The following is an 18,005-nucleotide window of genomic DNA, read 5'->3' on the forward strand; positions in this document are numbered from 1 at the left end:
CTATTGTACGTATCTTAAGTTAACCAATGTTCTATAAGCTGATGATTTAGCTCCAGCTTCGAGAGCAACCCTCGAGGATCAATGGCAACCAAGCTATTCCATCAAGATATTGTGAAAGATGATTGGGTAGGCTACCAAATTCTCGAAGTTTTACTGTTAGATTATGCGCCACTTTTTGAAGTCCAGTTCAGTAAAAGCTACTGGATTTCAGAATGCTGCATTTGAATGCATTTGCCAGTTGGGCTCTGAAATAGGAGGCATTATTTCATGAAGACATGATCAAGGCCTTTTGATTCAGATTCTAATGAGAATATAAACCAGTGCAGCTATGGATACATCAAGTCTTGTAGGATTTGATACTGAAGGTGTCATGAAGGCCCTGTGATTGAAGATAGCAGCTAGGTAGCCTGGAGAGAAGCAGAACATGTTGTGCATGACTGGTGACAATAGCACTATATGAATCAGTCATAGCTCAAGGAATAAGTATTTATGGAGTAGTGGATGAGAAACAACCCCTCCTAGTTTCGGGGGGAAAAAAAAATCAAATATACCACTCAACACAATCTATTAAACTTCCTTTGGTATGGCCACCTTTATGGTGCAAGTCGTTAATTTGGGGCCAAAATATCAATATTTCCCTTGGCGTTTTGAAAAGGAAAAAAAACTGAGGTGTAGAGGTTTGAGAGAGGTATTGTTCTAACAAAATAAATAAATAAATAAATAAAAATGAATGACGATGACGACGACGACAAATCAAACGTGGCTGAGTCAATTGCAGGCCATTGACCCATGGTTGGATTTAGCCTTACCTGGTCCAACTCATTTAAAACCCGAACCAACTTGAAACAAACGGGACCGTTCAGCGAACCGGAATCCATTCGACGGCCAACATATCACCAGCACTGTGAAATAGAGCGGATCCCAAATAAATTCAACTACGATGCAGCTAGATGGTTGGTGTCTATCGCTTTCAGATATGTATGAACCAGGCATTTGCAACATAATTTTTTTATCAACATGGATGTCGATAAGATTATTGCAATGTTATATTTGATTCAAATATATGGTAATCACACAACCACAATTAAATCCCTGATGCATCAGTGAGTTGGGAACGAATATTATTATTTTTGTAACAACCAAGACCTCATTCAAAATGGATAGCTGGAAGATATTATTTGAATTTCTTGATCCTATATAAGTAACCAAGATCTACCCAGCGAATAACCGATGTGGGACTAAACATATGTCCGCACGGATCCTCACATACTCCCCCCGTTCAAGCCCTGATGTCCAAGTTAGGTAAGGATACAAATCTATTCAAAATCTAATCACAGACACCACGATCGGCTTGTGATCAGCCCCAATAGATTCGTGTTGCAGTACCCCCTAATCCACATAGGTTATAAAATAAGTCCGCTCTAATACTATTTTATTAGAACCTCATCTAAAATGACTAACTAGAATGTATTATTTGGATTCTTTGATCTTGTATAAGTACCCAAAATCTACCCAGCAAATAACCGATGTGGAACTAAACACACGTCTGCACAGATCCTCACAATTTTAAGATACACGGATTTATCTATAAGTATCCATATCTAGCTATCCATTCTTGTATAAGGATAATATAGCAATATCTGGTATTTGTATTCAACCAGAAAAAAGATTTTAAGAACAATATTTACTTCCAAAGGAAGGGCATATAAATTCATTTCTTATTAACGGAATAGAGGAACAAATAGAGCCAAATACTGAATATGTTTTCAGACTCATTGGCCATGCATCTATGGTTGCATGACGCATTATGGTGCATAGATTTAATGCTTAGATGCCTAACAACACTATAACATCATCAAGATGAAATATAATATGACAAGCATTCCAGTTCTCCTGCTAATCAAGTACACAGTTGCAGATGGTAATCATAACTTTTATGCGGTGTTGCAGACAAATCTATCTTCTTGCCGTTTCTAACATGCCGATTACTCTGACATGATAAAACCCTCCTTCCTTGCATTCAAATTGCCATATAGCTGCTTGCTTTTTCTAATTCCATCTGGAATGCGTACGCAATGAACACTGTATATATCCATGTAAACCATTTCTAGCCAACCAGTTTGCCGGACCATTTGCCTTCTTTGGTGTTAAGCAGTTCTAGCCAACCAATCTGCCGGACTATTTGCCTGCCTTGGTGTCTGAACATTGTAGTTTGCTGAAGGATGTAGCAAATATCTAATTAACTTGTAACCTCATATGAAGTCACTTTCTACCTGCATACCCTGAAACTTCTCCAAAACTTCTTACTCTTCACATTCAAAAGTTTAATAAGAGATTGCAGCACATCCTTGGCAATTACCCCTCAAAAACCACCAGAAAATATATACTTGAATCAACCACCTGGTGAATTATTGAAGTATAAATTAAACAAGCAAAATGTTAAACATCACCTATTCCCTGCTGTTGATGTAACAATCAACAGAGGCCGATGTCGCAGTTGGAACTTTGAGAATGGCCCGATCTCAACCAACACTCACCTACCTCTTGTGTTGCTGCACCAATTCTCTTGCTTGATGTAACAAAGAGAAGCACCGACATGCCATGATATATCATGCAGCTCGGTGAATGAAAAGGTTAACTTACCTTCTTAAGGTTTGCAATTGCACCTTAGAGAATTAACAAAAGAGCTGTGCGATGATCAATTACAAACCCACTAAAACAACTGCCCAGACATATTTCTGTAAAGAGAATCATTTTGTATAGATTTATCTACAAGGTTAATAGAGTCAGTCACCTCATCTCAGGGGTGCAAATGGTTCAGCGGACATCCAACTGCAACAGAAAATTTCAAGTCTAACATTTTTAATCAGATGATGTATAACATTGGGATAATGATAACGTGACTTCACTAGGACGGATACTTGATTTAAAACTACAAACTCAGCTATTCTCAGTAGTTTAATGCACAACCTCAATGGTCAAACAGCATGAACATTTTGTGAACCCCCAAAGTATATAGTTGTCTGGTGCTTCAAGGCATCATATATGTTTTGGTGCTCTCTAATCACTCAGGAGTCTTAAACCCTGATACACAGCACCAGGATGAAGGTCATCCATCGTATCAACACTTCTAAAGCCGCTTAACTCTCTTAGGCCAGTCCAGCCATTGCGATTAAGGAAATCACGAAAATCCTCTTGAGTGTAGAACGTCTTCTCCTCAGTACGAACTGGTATGTGGTCACTCTCATCATATATGCAAATTTTTATTGTGATCCCTGAAACAACCAGAAAAGTCAAGATCTAAGCTTCAGGAAAGACACCAATTTATGATGAAACAAGAGTTAAAACATCATTCAAGAATTTGAATAAGAATAGGAAATCAATTGGAGGAACATTAGTTTTCAAAAGACCATGTCAAATAAATGGAATTAATTAAAGATTTTACAAAGACGTCTAGAAGAAAATGCTCTGTACTGAAACTTTCACATGCAATCATTCCCACAATTTAGATAAATATACTTGTGTGACTGTGTCAATGCATTAAATGGTCAAAATCAAATACCAAAACATGGAGCTGACAGACATCTCTGCATTAATAAGATGCAAGCATCTCCATATATCATGATCAAGGTACGCCGAATCGATACCGGTCGGTGTACCGGTGGCGACCCGGTCCGCCGTGTGGGAGTGCGCCCGCGTAGTTGCTAGCACATGCAGGCGCACTGCCCCATGGAAAAAAAATTCTCTGCATTTCCCCGCATTTCCCACGCATTTCCCACACATTCCACAGGTGAGACCCTGCGTGCACGGCCGCATTTTTTCTTTTTCTTTTCTTCTCCTTATCCTTTCTCCTCCTCTCTTCTCGTCTCTTTCCCTCCTCCCATAAGCAAGGAAGGGCGAGCACCCCGACGAGGCCCGGCACCGATAAGTCTTCTTATTCTCCTCTCTCTTCTTCCTCTTCTTTCCTCTTCTTCTTCCCCGCACGCGTGGGCATGCTGCCCTGCTGCGTACCGGCGGTTCGCACCGATACGCAGCAAGAATGGTCCGTTCCGGCCGGAACCGACCAGTTCTAGCTGGAACCGTTTTCCACGGCTGAACCGTACTGGTTGGCCCCAATACCAGTACGGTACGTGTTGAACCGGTCCGTATCCAGTTCAGCATACCATGATCATGATTGCTGGATACATGAGTGACTGTACCACACACCATCTTGACATTATTCATTGACGAGTTTGAATAGATGAGGGCACATTACTTCACATCAACTGACCCTATAATGATGATTGCATTGTATTTGTGGCATTTAATGCATTGGTGAGAAAACCAGGAGGCCCCTACACATTCATAAAACCATTGTGGCAAACATCTTTGATTGTATAGAATTATAAATACAAGCATGCATGCATGCACAGGCATGAACCCACCCACTCACCCATGCACACCAGCACATGTTTGACGCACCCAACTAGTTAAAATGGAAATAGAAACAAACTGGCAAGTAGTAGTACCGTGTTACCTTCACATCATCTGTTAAACAGGTGGAACTATTAGTACATTGTGGTCGAACTAAATGATTTTAGTTCAAACCATCTGCAATGCAACTTGTAACTTCTTGGCTCTCCATTCTAGATTTATCCAAATTTGACCACTTCTCAAAGCATTAATCCTTGACATCCCTGTCATAATCCTAGCAAGTCTGCCCTTGGTCCTTAACCACTATCTTTACCAACCATGACACAGTGATCTAACTATTACCTCCTCTGACTGGGCATCAATCCTTCACTTTCTTCCGCTGTGGGCAATCAAAATAGGGTAGTGGGGACAAGGGCAGAAAGTAAGTGATGAGACTAAATAAAAGCTAGCATTAGATGGAAAAGTTGAGAAGGAATCAATCTCAGGCTTATCACCAACCTAAGAATAGTGGGGTTGGGACAAGGTAGGAATAAGTTAGATGAATTGAGTACTAGTCACAAACAAGATATAAGGTGATGAGATCATTAAAGGTAGAGTTCAAATATGGTAGGGTAACGAATATAGAGAGAAGATGATAAACGGTTATGACAACAAAAGGAAGGACGAAGTGAGAGACTAGTAGAAGTGAAGATATAAGAACCTTATCTTGCTTATCGCGAAAAACAACGTCTGTTTCTGCTTCTCCTTTTTATTTAGTGCGAAGTGGGTTTTCAATTAATTTTTTATATTTCGACCAAATCAATATATGTGTAGATGAACTACAAACATATGGTTGGGTTTGTATAAAGAGTTGCTCTAGAATCCTAGCAGAAAGAATTGAGTACGCATCTCGTTAGTGCCAGCTACATGATGGGCCGTTTGAATTTTGAGAATTCATACAATTAATCGTGATCTATAACATATAAAATACTTCAAAATATAATGAAAATATGAAAGCCATTTGAATATCATGATCCTGAAAAAAATGAAGAAAATAGATGGAAAAATTGTTTTCAGAAAATAATAAGTGATCGATAGTTTTCCATGTTTGACAAAATGACTGTTTTTTTCTCAAGGAAGGAAACATTGCCCTGTATGTTGATGTATTTAAATAATATATATTATTTAATATTTACAGAATAGCAAAAGTAACTGCAGTTATATATTTTCACTAGAAAGGTGCCTTCTTTTTTCTCATAAAACTTACCAACTTTTAGTAAGTTAAATAAATATTAATTATTTAATACAGTAATATACTTAAATGTTACTACATATACAGTGATGAATTAATGCATATTATTATTAGGGGATTTTGGATCTCTAAGTTTCCAAATTACGAGAGGAAGAGATGGTAATGACCTGCTATCTGATGATATAACTTGTCTGCATATGTGCCGTGTGCATGTGTTATGGAAAATATTAATATATGCAAAGTATTACATGCATAGACAATATATTTCCTGTTTGGCCTACATGTCCAGGTGTGACTAAAGGAGCTGATTTCTTTCATTTATTTAAACTTTGTTAAATGAGCTGCATTTACTTGTGTTACATGGACATTCACATTAGAACTCTACGAGTTTGTGTCAGATGCTTATCCGAATCAAGTGCAACTCATAAGCTTGGACACTTATCAAATTCTTGGATTTCGGCTTTTAAAGATTGCTAGAGTGTTGCATGTTTCCAAAAAATGAGTTTAACCCACCATAATGATGTAGAAGTGAACTGTCAAGAATGTAAAAATAAAAATAGCTTTGTGAAATTTTATTTTTCTCATACTCTTAACTAACAGGAAAGTAGGGATAAGAAATACATATGCTAAGGATTTTAACCAATAATATCTTTCAATGCTTTCTTTTATGAATATCTTGAAAATAAATATATAATTTATTCATTTTTCCTACATGTATCCATATATCCTTTTCTTTTTCCTCTTGCAAAGTCAAATGCTTGGCCGTGTCAGAATTCAATTCTCATGCTTCTGTCCTTACTATGCTGATATTGTTTTACAAAAAATGACTTTGCTTATTTTCCTAGTTCATGCGATAATTTACATTCTTATTCAATCAATTCAACGTAATCATTTAGTTTTCAAACTCCATGACTGTCCGGGTGTCAGGCCACACTCTTTGTTTTACAAATTTTCTCCTCAATATTTGTGGCAGCATATAAATGCATTCACTTGTTTAGATGTGCTCCCTTTTTTTTGTCTCAAAGACTTCTAAAGGAGATAATTATGCAGGTGCACTTGATCAACAGTGGGAGTGTGATAAACACTCATTAGTAATGACAACCTATAGAGAAACTCAAACAGTTTTTTGGTATACAATTTCAACCATGCACAGACTAATCAAAGCATTATATGCATTTGCATGTGTCAAATGGTAATAATATAAAAACTAGCATGAAAAGCTTGAAATAGAAGGTCTGAATGAAGACTTGAAGAGATAAAGACCATTTCAGGAGGCCTATGCTTTGTGTATCCTTTTGGATTTGCATGCATTATGTATCAAGATCTGATATGGGGATGTTCATCTAGCTATGCAGTGATTATAAATCTGAAGTCGGTTGCAAAAGTTTCACATAAAACGATTTCCGCTGGATGGCCTGTTTTTGTCCTCATTACATGAGTACGTAATCGTGCAGTTCTTCACCCCATGAGAACTGGAAAAGAAAGAGAAGGCTATCAAGGAAGGCTTATCAAGAAATATTATAAAGTTAGTAAGGAAATGCTGAGATTTCCCATGTAGTTTTCTCTAGTACAAAATGGCTGAGGCAGAGCAAAGTTGTGTAGTTGGACTCATGGATTGGCTGGGTGGGTTGGTTCCCATAAGGTAGGAGACAAGAACTAATGAAAAATTCCCATAAGGCACTCACATACATCATCGATCAAACTGATTTTATACTTTATCTGCCCAATACTTAGATGGTTGAATAGTAGTTAAATATCACTCCTTGCCTCTTATACTCAGTATTGCAATTTAAACTCTGAAAAGATAATTACGCCACCTACAAAAAGACACTTGCACTATTTGGAGAACAATATTCCAAATACTTGAAAAGTTGCAAGGAAATTTTAAAAAAAGGGACACACTATGAAACATGTGTATAAATTTTATTAAACTGTTGAATTTGGCTAACCAATATACAAAATCTTAAATAGTTGGTCATTGCAAAATATGTAAGCATTTTATATTACCATCGTCGAGATGAAGAATATAGGTCCCCAGTGGCATGTCCCTGTCAAGGCTACGAACTACCTCATCTTCATCCTCCAGCCAAAATGCCCTTCTAGTCCTTATTCCAAATGCTGATTTGATTGCATCCTTTATTGCTTCTGCGCTGCCATCAATACCAATCTTTCTTGTGTAGTCTCCCCACTTGACTAAAATAACCCTTCCACCATACGAGGTATGATTATCGCCACCTACCGAAAAAGAAGAACATGGAGGGAAGGCAAGCATGACGCATTACTTTTCCAAAACTGCCATTACATCTACATGTGGTAATTTATTAAGTTCTATCAAGACAGACTGCAGAAGGTATAGTATCAAAAAATAGACAGAATATCCAATTTGATTCACTTTCATTGACAAAAAAAATGAAACCATCTGCTCAAACTTTGCATCTAGTCTCAGAAGATTCAGTTTCAATAACATTTTCCTGGACCAAGGAAAAACAAATCAAGAAAATTTTCTGCGCTTCCAAAATAATTTATCAGAAGAAACCAATAAACAAGACAATGCAAGGATTAATCTAGACTGCAACAAAGATGCATTACCATTTGCAGGGGTGTCTCTCCAATTCCAAGGGGAGACACCACTGGCTGCCACTTCATCAGCTGCTGTTATGGCAAGAGGATGTCTCTCATGATCCAAACGCCTGTCCACATTGAGTGTTGACCTACCAGTGCCTGATATTCACTAAAGATTTTTTTAATTAAAAAATTCAGAAGGTTAAATATAGATTTGACAGCTGAACATATTTATTTCCCAGCAAGAGCAATAGATAAAGTTCACAAGTTTACCCATGTGTACCCTATGATACACATGAAGCAAAATATCACATGAAATTATGGCCTTCATGTTCATGTAATGAACAGGTCAAAGGCACATCAAATTTATATGAAGCAAAAAGCATATTTGATGAGTGCAAATCAAAGCCAAAAATGACCAGAAATATTATTAAGGAGTAGGTACATAAAAATAGATTGATTTAAAGTTCCAATTAATATACATATTGTATAATATGTTTCAGGGTTTATCACTATGTGACTCTTCTTAACACAATTTTCTCGAAATGCAGCTCTGTTCCATCTAACATATGGCTAGATCTAGTTAAAACATCAGTCTCTATTTTCACATCGTTATACATGATTGTGCAATGATGGAACAAACTCATATCCATGGTTTCAAAAACCGTTGGAACGGGATAGTATGATCAGTATCATACCGTTCCAATGCAACACCGGCATGGTACAAGTGCCAAGACACTGAAACCCTATGCACCAGTATCTATTGGCTGTCCAGGTTTGCACCAGTGCGCATTGATGCATACCAATAGTATTGTACCGGCTATGCGATGCATACTAATAGTTTTTTATTTTTTTCAAGCTATTAGTTTTAGTACATACTAGGGCGAGCCTTGGCCCAGAGATAATGTTGCTCTATTGTGACCATAGGTGTCATAGGTTCCAAACATGGAAATAACCTCTCCATATATGGGTGTAAGGCTATAAAAATTTGTATTGTGCTTGTGCCCATGCAACCATATTAAGAATGGTAGGGCAATGAATAATGGTAAAATTCACAATGTAGCAGAGACAGAGATGATATAACATCCTTGTGGTCATATTTAACGCTAAACTCAAGTATCTAGGCTGAAATGAAACCAAGTTACGTCAGGCCACCCCCCCCCCCCCCCCCCCCCCCCCCCACCAAAAAAAAAAAAAACTTCGAACTTCACATTTACACCCTACTATGCTATGCACAATCCTCTTCCAACTTGGTTCCATGGTAACCATTGCCTCTTCTAACCCGTCCTTTCCTAAACTAGTGTCTAATTTAGGTTTAATATTGGTTATAAATAATAGTTATTCCAATAAACAACGGCCCTTATGCAAGCTTGCTTTATGCGCATATTAGTAATTAGCACTAGACCACATGCCATATGTCAGACATTAAAGCTACAATTTAGACATTTGGATTCACTCTCATTATATGACACAGAGAATAGCAAGTATGACATAAGCAAGTATGCTCAAGCTTCTTCCACAAGTTATTTCAGTTGTCTCCAACTTCATCAAGATCAAAGGAAATGTACTACTTTCAGCATAAAGTAGCTAGAATTAGCCATTTGGCATAAACTGAATTGCCAATAGTACCGAACTATATTCAGCACCTTACTAATCTATGATTTATTCAAAAAGTCTACAACATGTTCCAGAGACTATGTTTCCCCAAGCATACCGCCAATTACAGGTACTAACATACTACTACAATATCCATCTAAGAATTTTCACTAATATTGATATGAGAGGAAAAACATGTGCTCATTTTTCAAGTTTTCTGGAGAAAGCATGTGCGTTTTTTTTCTCAATTTTCCCTATAGATTACATGTTTCTCTTTTTTCAGCAATATGTTACTTCTTATTTTCTCTTCTATGTTTTCATTACATCTTCCAGACTTTTGTATAAATTACAAATTGATTACCATGCAGAACCTGACAAAGATCTCAACGTGGCTGAGAAAGCAGAACTTAAACCAACCCTAGAAAATAGCATCCATAAAAGTACCCAAAAAAACTAAACTATGCAAAAAGAAAACACCAAAATTGAAAATATATAAAGCACAAGCAACTAACTGACAATGTAAAGAGCGAATTATCATGAATTCTAAATTGATAGTCTAATACCTTCCACAGGCCCAAATGAAATATTAGCATCTTCGAGACCTACAAATAGAAGAAAATGAAAGAACGAATGAAGGAATGAATACTAATCAAGCAATCTTGAGAAGTAACTGCCAGTATATGAGGGGAAGTAGATGAAGTCACACAGCTAACTTATAAATGCAAATTATGAACCATAAACATGAAGACTACTAAAATTTATTAACATCCAAAAAGAGATGAAAGATAGAAACATAAAACAGTAACATTACTATTTAATTTTGCTGGAGCAAAGATCAATCATTCTGTACATCAATATCACAGCCTAAAGATAACAAATCGGTAATAATAAGCTTAATCTGAGAATAGAACCAAAATGCTTGTAGCGGCAATTCACATCTTAAATTAATATCCCATACACTTCAAGTTTGTTGACAAATTTGTTAGGAAGATAACACAGTTATATACCATGAGTCCTGTGAACTTACTTTTCATACTGCATTTTACGTCATGATCTATTCACCAAAGTCTACAGTCCACTCATGCATCTACTTATATTAACATATCAAGCATAGACATTTCATCAATTACTTTAATAAAAAGAGTTCTCCCCACTGTTCACTTCTAACCCTAGCAACAATACTCCAGAACCTCAGGCCAATGATCCTATGTACCTAAAAATAAAACAAAGTGCACTCACCTACACCAATTATCAAGCAAAGACCTAATCCGATGGCCCTTAATCACCTTATATTTTGCTCCTATTTTAATGGTTTAGAGTGCTGTCAAATGGGTAATGGAATAAAGGGAGAAACCCATGAATTTCCAAGCCAGAAAGCACTTTCCAACGATGCAGATTTGTGATACAATAACACTGTCAATGAAGGCTCCTAAGTTCTAGATCAACTACTGATGATCAAGCAAATTACATAAGCAATGCTGGAAGCAGCAGAGAATGCTGTCGTATGGGATTTTGATATGACCTTGACAATTTCCATGTCATAGTACATCTTTCTCTATAAGGCAAACTATGGATGGTCGATAGCAAAGAAATTGCATCAATTTGATAACCCACAGAAGCCAACAACCATCAACATAAAGGATTTGCATCTGTCAATTAGGTTAGAACAGAATGACTAGTGAAGGAATTGTACTTTAGGAATTGTTTACATTTTCGAAAGCCTTTATTGAGTTTAATTTATTTGAGTTACAACTCCCTGAAAGCAGTTATAATGTAAAGGCTTGAGCAATTAGGTTTATATTTTGCATCAGAATTGGGATCACCAGGCTATCCAAAGAATCTTAGTTTCAGAAGCATAAGAAATACATGCTTCAAGGTTTTACAGATATTATACAGAGTCATGAAAAAGTAAGGTACATGCAAGAAACTGGCTATGGTGTCTTAGGAAATACACTGCCAGTTTCTTATAGACACGGTGGAAGATACACGGGAAAGTTCATATTTGGTTAAAGAAGTGTTAAGTACATATCATAACATATACATCTCGTGAAAGAGTAAACAGTTTGGGAAACATGCATGTGACCCAAGGTCATTTGGAAAGTTAGGAAATTGAATTCAAGCATAATCCCCCCTTGATATCCTATTGTAAAATGCATGCATTTAAGTCATGGACAAGGGATGACCTTGTTTCCAAATGGCCAGTGTCAATCCATGCAAAATGTCTAAATACTTATTCTCACTCTTAAATCAATCAACCAAAACATTCCTTCGAAAAACAGTAAATGCCCATTTAAATGCTTTCCTGCTGCAAATACAAGAACAACCCGAAAGAGAATCGAATGAATAATACCTTTATCAGAAAACTGCAGGTAAGAGTCGACCTTGGAGGCCGTGGGGCTCTTATAAGCTGGGTTCTTGTTCCTCTCCTTGAGCATCTCATCAAGCTCCTTATAGTACGACATCTTCACCGCCCCGCTACCCTTCGCATGATACTTCACCTTCTTGAATTCCTTCAGCAGATTCCTCCACTTATCTGTGCACATGGTCGGTGACCGGTCGAACCCCTTATCCTTCATCTTCGCCGAGATCTGCTCCCACAAATGCTTGTTCGACTTCGACATGTTAAACAGCCCATCCATCTCCCGCCGGAGGCTTATGAGGCTCCGCGTCTCCTCCTGGACCCAGGTCTCAGCCCGCTTCTTAGGCGCCTTCATCTCGTGGTCCTCCCCACTGCTCTCGGCCAGAATCATCTGCTGCTGCGGCTGCTGCTGCGCCGGCGGCAGCCCGCCATTGCTGACGACCTGGATCATCATGTCGCGGCTGTCTTCTTTGTAGTAATCGACCGATTGAGGCTTCTCCGACAAGTACATGCTCTTCCTTGCCCCCTGCTGCTCGTCGTCGCCCTCTTCCTCTCGACTCCGGAAGCAAGGGAGGAGGAATTGCGAGAGGTACTGGTCTAGAGTGAGTAGAGACATCGGAACAAAACAGAAAATTCGGCATCAAATTGAACTTCCAAAGGAGCAAAACCCATGTTTCGGATCCCTCCAGAACAAGGGCTAGTAAAAATCGACACAAGTCAATTAAAAGGAAGAAAAAGAGATCAAAACGAAAGGAAAAATCGGGTTTCAGGAATAGGAAGCAGCATAAACCAATAGAACCGAAGCAAAGGGGACGAAAAAGAGATCAAAAGGAAGAGAAAAATTGGGCTTTTAGTTGGGTTTCCGGGAAGGGGAGGAGCGGAAGAGAGATTATTTCTTGGGTTTAAGGACTGGGGATCGAAATCGGAGGAGAAAAAGGAGAGAGGGAGATAGCAGGGATTGGGTGGGTTTTGGGGTTGGAAAGTCACGATCTTTCCTTCTCCACTGGGAGTGAGAGCTGAGGCTTCGGAGCGGAAAAAGAGAGGAGGGAGAAGCGAAGTGCGCGTGAGATTTCGGACCTTTTGTCGGAGTACTCTGCGACTCCTTAAAAAGAGGCCTAAGGTTGTCGGTTGGGCGCATCACACTTCTCAGTAGGGATTGGGGCGCCTGAAAGGCTTCTGCATCTCAAGTTGACAGAATCCCCCTCTTTCTGAGATGTAATCCCTTGTCTCTTTTAGTTTCTATTGCAAGGCCTTCTTTTAGGCTTTGCTCAAAAACTCTCTCTTTTTTTCTTTTTTTTTCTTTATCTTGTAATAGGCTTCGGCTCGAGGCCATCTCAAGATCAGAGGTAGAAATTCTTGGTCCGATTTGCTAATCTGTGCTATAGAGCTGCACCGTAACGAGGCACTCCACGAAGAACATTCACAAAGTGCATGCAAAAGATTAAATTTTTTTCACTATAGCACAAAAAGAAAGCGCTCTATGACCAATCTCATGTTTTAAGGGCACTTCTAAATGCAAAAAGTAATCAAAATAAGTTGCCAAATTGAACTTTTACTATCGGACAATTTGTACTTTTAGTGAGATTCAAATTTCCTTCAATAGCAAGTTTTTTGCTATTTAATTAAGATATTACCATCTGATGGTTCGACTTTTGTTGTCAAATTACATATTTGTATTAATATAATTCCATCTTTTAGCCATAACTTTCTTATATAATCTCTAATCGATGTGATTCAAGATGACATTGGAAAGGGTTTGACATGTTTGTTTTAGGTTTGCTCATTTAATAATCAGGTTAGGCTAATTAGGTTGCAGAAAAAATTTACAAGCGAGCCATTTATAAGGACATTGATATGACTAATTAATTTGTTTAATAGATTAAGTTTTGACTTAAGGGCTTGATATGTTTGGTTTAGGTTTACTCATTTAATAATCAAGTTGGACAAATTAGGTTACAAATCTAATTTATAAGTGAGCCATTACAAACTCATTTGACTCACATGAATATTTATATTTATAAAAATAATCATTATATACTAATAAATGTGAAATTATTTGACTAATATTTGTTAATAGATTAATCATATCAATATCATGTTAACTGTATCATTATAGTTTAACCATGTTAACTAATTCTCATGCTGAGTATATATACTCTACCTAAAGTTATAGAAAAATAGGGAGGCAATTTGAAAATATATGAGAGTTGGAGTCGATGCATGTTCATGTACTATGATTTAGACACAACCTTTGAGTATTTGCATAATAATGAGAAAGTATATATATTACATGTGCTGGATTCTAGCTAACCTTTCCTTTTTCAAAAAAAGGTGATAAAACTTATCAAATTTCTTAAGATAGGAAAGAAATGTGACAAAGGAAACGAAAATAGAAAATAAGATACGACAGATCAAAAAGAAGACAAAGGTAGAAAAAAAGAATTAAAATGACAAGATAAAGAAGCAGGGAAAGGGGGCTTACAGGGAGAAGAGGGGAGAAGAATAAATGCACAAGTGCATTAGTGCTATACTGTAAAGGTGTAAGTACCCCTAGGTTTGAGGATTCCTTGTTGAAAAATAAGGCTGTTCTTTTTAAGCCAGATTTTCAAGTGTGCTAAAATGGCAAGCGAGTCCCAGCCTAGTTGTAGGTTCCTTTTGACTTTCTGATTTTTCTAGAAGACAAAAAGGTACACACCATCTTTGTAGTTCATGGAAGCCAGACCATGAAATTTGAAAAAAAAAAAAAAAAAAAGGTAATCTTGATGGAAGGCGAAATGGATCATTCTACCTCAGCATGGGACCGCCCAATTTCAGCCAAAGAAACCTCAGCACCGAGCAGGCCAGACCTCGGTCCCGCTAAGCGCCAGTCCGACCTCAGACCGAACCAAAGGCCGAGCCGACCTTGGCCAAATCTCTCCGCTGTCATGAGCCCGCAGGATCGACCAAGAGCCGAAGAGGCCCGTTGACCGCAGGTATCTACAATGACGCCCCTCGAGCCGGGCTTGAGGTACCTGGCAGGATCGACCAAGAGCCAAAGAAGCCTCGTCGACCGCAGGTATCTACAATGATGCTCCTCGAGCCGAGCTCAGAGTGCCCTGCAGGATCGACCAAGAGCCGAAAAGACCCCGTCGACCGCAAGTATCCACAATGACGCCCCAGTCCATGCTCGAGGCGCCCTACCGAGTTGACTTCAAAGCCGAGGAGGCTGGGCCGATCTCAGAGTCCGTTGAGCCGACCTCGCTAAACATACTAATCGACTGCAAGTAACGGCGCCCCGATCTAAGTGAGAGCATCCTGTAGAGTTAACTAAGAACCGAGAAGGCTGGGCTGACCTTAGAGTCCGCCAAGGCGACATCACCGAACATATGTCGCGGCCCTCAAGTTGGTCCAACCTTAGTGCTCATCAAGCTGACTTCACCAAGTAAATGTTGCGGCCTCCAAGCGAGCCCGATCTCGCCTATGGCCGCATCCACCTATGCCCCTATGCACGCCCCTACGCCCGCATACGTGGCTGTACATTACAACCTCACCACGCCATGCTTTGCTTACTGGCCATTCTACGACATGACGACCAGAGGCCATACCTTACTGCCAATGGCCATACTTTGTTAACGCCCGCAATGCCATACCGTGCGCAGGAACAGCTCGAAACCTATGCCTCAAGCAAGCTGTAGCCACGCGCCACTTGGCCTTCCCCATTCCTTCCCATGATGGGGACGGGCCATACCTCCGCCACGTGGGCACCTCCACGAGAACTATAAATAGTCCCATCAGGTAAGCCTAAGGACCCTTTTTTATTTGGCTGAACCAGCTAAGATCTACTCTAACTTAAGCATCGGAGGGCTCTCACCGGAATCCCACCGGCAAGACTTTGTGTAGGTCCGCCGGCACGAAGGAAGCAACGTCCTTCCTCCATCCCGACCGGTAGCTCCCCCAATTCCTCCGACGTGGTTACCCTCGGGCTAAATTTAAACCACAACAAATCTCAAATTGATTGTGAGTAGAAGCAGGTTGTGAGCAAGCATAGAGCAATTTCACCTACTCGTTGATAAAGAGGTAGGATGATGGTTTTGGCCCCTAAAATTTGTCTCAGTTGATCAACTATTAGTACCCTCCTGTTGAAAACAAGTTTGATGAACATCTTGGCTTTGGTTGGTACTAGTTCAATCCTTGTATGGCTCATCGATATAAAGCTAACTCCTCAATTGAAAAGAAAAAAACAACGATATGACGATATCAAAGAGAATTATCCCATTACCCTGAACAATATTCATTATTTTCATACAACTCAATATGAGAAAGTCAAAATCAACAAATCATTGATGTCTTTAGTGAGGTTCAAGTATGGTTCCTCACTAGAAATGAGTCGATGTTAGGAACTGAGACTATGATGCATTTATCATTTGGACAAATATTAATCAAGTTATAGAAAAGATTTTAAATGTAAGATAAATGGATCTATCTCCATAGATAAGCAATTTCACCATTGCCAACTCTAAATATGAAGCCATATGGGAAAAGTATCTTCATAATAAATAACTCTCTGCTAGAAGGACTTGTTCGCAAATTTGGTTATGTGAACACAGTCGTGCACTGGTTTGTGTCGTTGTATGAGGGTTTATATGCTTTGAATTGTGGTTGCTGGGGACTAGAGTGTATTTAGTTTGGTTCTCTGCATATTGTCCCATTTCATTGTTGTTCTCCAGACTAGGAGGCAATTTATGAGTTAACCACCTACCAACATTTAATTATTGTCTTTAAGTCATATTTCAGTCAAGTTCCACAATTCATATGATGACCTGATGAGTTATACTAACATGATTTGGTGAGGGGTAGAGATAGATGAAACTTACGTAGAGTGAAGTAGTAAGGAAGGATTTGATATATCAACATCTCTTAGGAAGTATGGTCTTAAACCGAGCAAAATGAACATGATTCATAATGCTAATTCTAACTAGTTTATGATTAAGGCTTAGCTAAGTTGAGTTGAGTTGGTGGGTTATTATCACATGAACTTATGATCACACGATTGTTTAGAAAGTTTTTTTAATGTTATGGCATGTTGATAACACTTTCGGTTGGTAAAGTTGCCGGAGGTTACGAACCAATGTCCTATATTCAAAGCAAGTCCTATTCTCGTCATGATTTTGGGGCACATTTTTTCTGTCCTAGTTTTCAAAAAAAGCATTTAGGTCATACCTGAGATGCATATTTCAGTATGTTTTATGATGAGTATGTTATGTTTTATCCTAATTTTGGTCTAGCCAAGTTCTAAAAGTGCTAGCTCCGAAAAAACTGTTTGATCTGCACCATGAAGGACTCTGTTACAAGTACTATGCACACATTCTGAGTGATCCAACAAATATTACAATTGTCGGGCAAGAAGAATAAGAAACACAAGGGCCGAATGAATTGCTAATTCTCACGCTCGTTAGATTGATCTATTGTTGAGCTAAATTGGTTCTAGCAAGTTATATCATGCTTAAAACCAAGAGGGCTTTTTTTGGCATATCTTATATATGCTTTCACATTTAAATAGGGGTGGTAACGGGTCGGGTCGGGTCGGGTCGGATGTCGAGTCAAAGATTCAACAATCCAAAACCTGACTTGTTTATTAAATAGTGCAGAATTTTAAATCTGAATCACCTTTTATTAAATAGGCAACCCAATCCAACTTACATGACCCATTTACTAAATGGGTTAAACAGGTTAGATGGATTTAAACAAGTTAAAAAGGTTAAGTGGGTCGGGTTAAATATGTCGGAAATAGGTTAAGCAGGTTTCAAACAGGTTAAAAGGAAGCAGATCTAATTATTAAACGACTCAAAGATTTAAATCTGAACT

General features: G+C 38.5%; 1 protein-coding gene across 1 annotated transcript; it reads right to left on the reverse strand.

The window, feature by feature from the left end:
• Positions 1 to 2,735: 2,735 nt before the first annotated feature.
• Positions 2,736 to 13,392, reverse strand: LOC103708845 (trihelix transcription factor GT-1-like). Its single transcript, XM_026805317.2, has 5 exons — positions 12,153 to 13,392; positions 10,366 to 10,404; positions 8,234 to 8,365; positions 7,652 to 7,879; positions 2,736 to 3,275 (listed from the first exon to the last, which is right to left on the reverse strand). Exons 1-5 carry the CDS (start codon positions 12,775 to 12,777, stop codon positions 3,061 to 3,063), a joined length of 1,239 nt encoding a protein of 412 aa, XP_026661118.1. The 5' UTR covers positions 12,778 to 13,392; the 3' UTR covers positions 2,736 to 3,060.
• Between the last annotated feature and the right edge of the window lie 4,613 nt (positions 13,393 to 18,005).

This window comes from Phoenix dactylifera, unplaced genomic scaffold, assembly GCF_009389715.1.
Source record: "Phoenix dactylifera cultivar Barhee BC4 unplaced genomic scaffold, palm_55x_up_171113_PBpolish2nd_filt_p 000328F, whole genome shotgun sequence".
NCBI classification, from domain to species: Eukaryota; Viridiplantae; Streptophyta; class Magnoliopsida; order Arecales; family Arecaceae; genus Phoenix; species Phoenix dactylifera.

Bases quoted from the DNA above. Each gene is read 5' to 3' on its own strand.
- LOC103708845 (XM_026805317.2), bottom strand. From the start codon at position 12,777: ATGTCTCTACTCACTCTAGACCAGTACCTCTCGCAATTCCTCCTCCCT. The intron at 10,405-12,152 runs GTATTATTCATT...TTCTATTTGTAG, and splicing joins CCTGCAGTTTTCTGATAAAG to GTCTCGAAGATGCTAATATT. The intron at 8,366-10,365 runs GTATTAGACTAT...AGTGAATATCAG, and splicing joins TTCATTTGGGCCTGTGGAAG to GCACTGGTAGGTCAACACTC.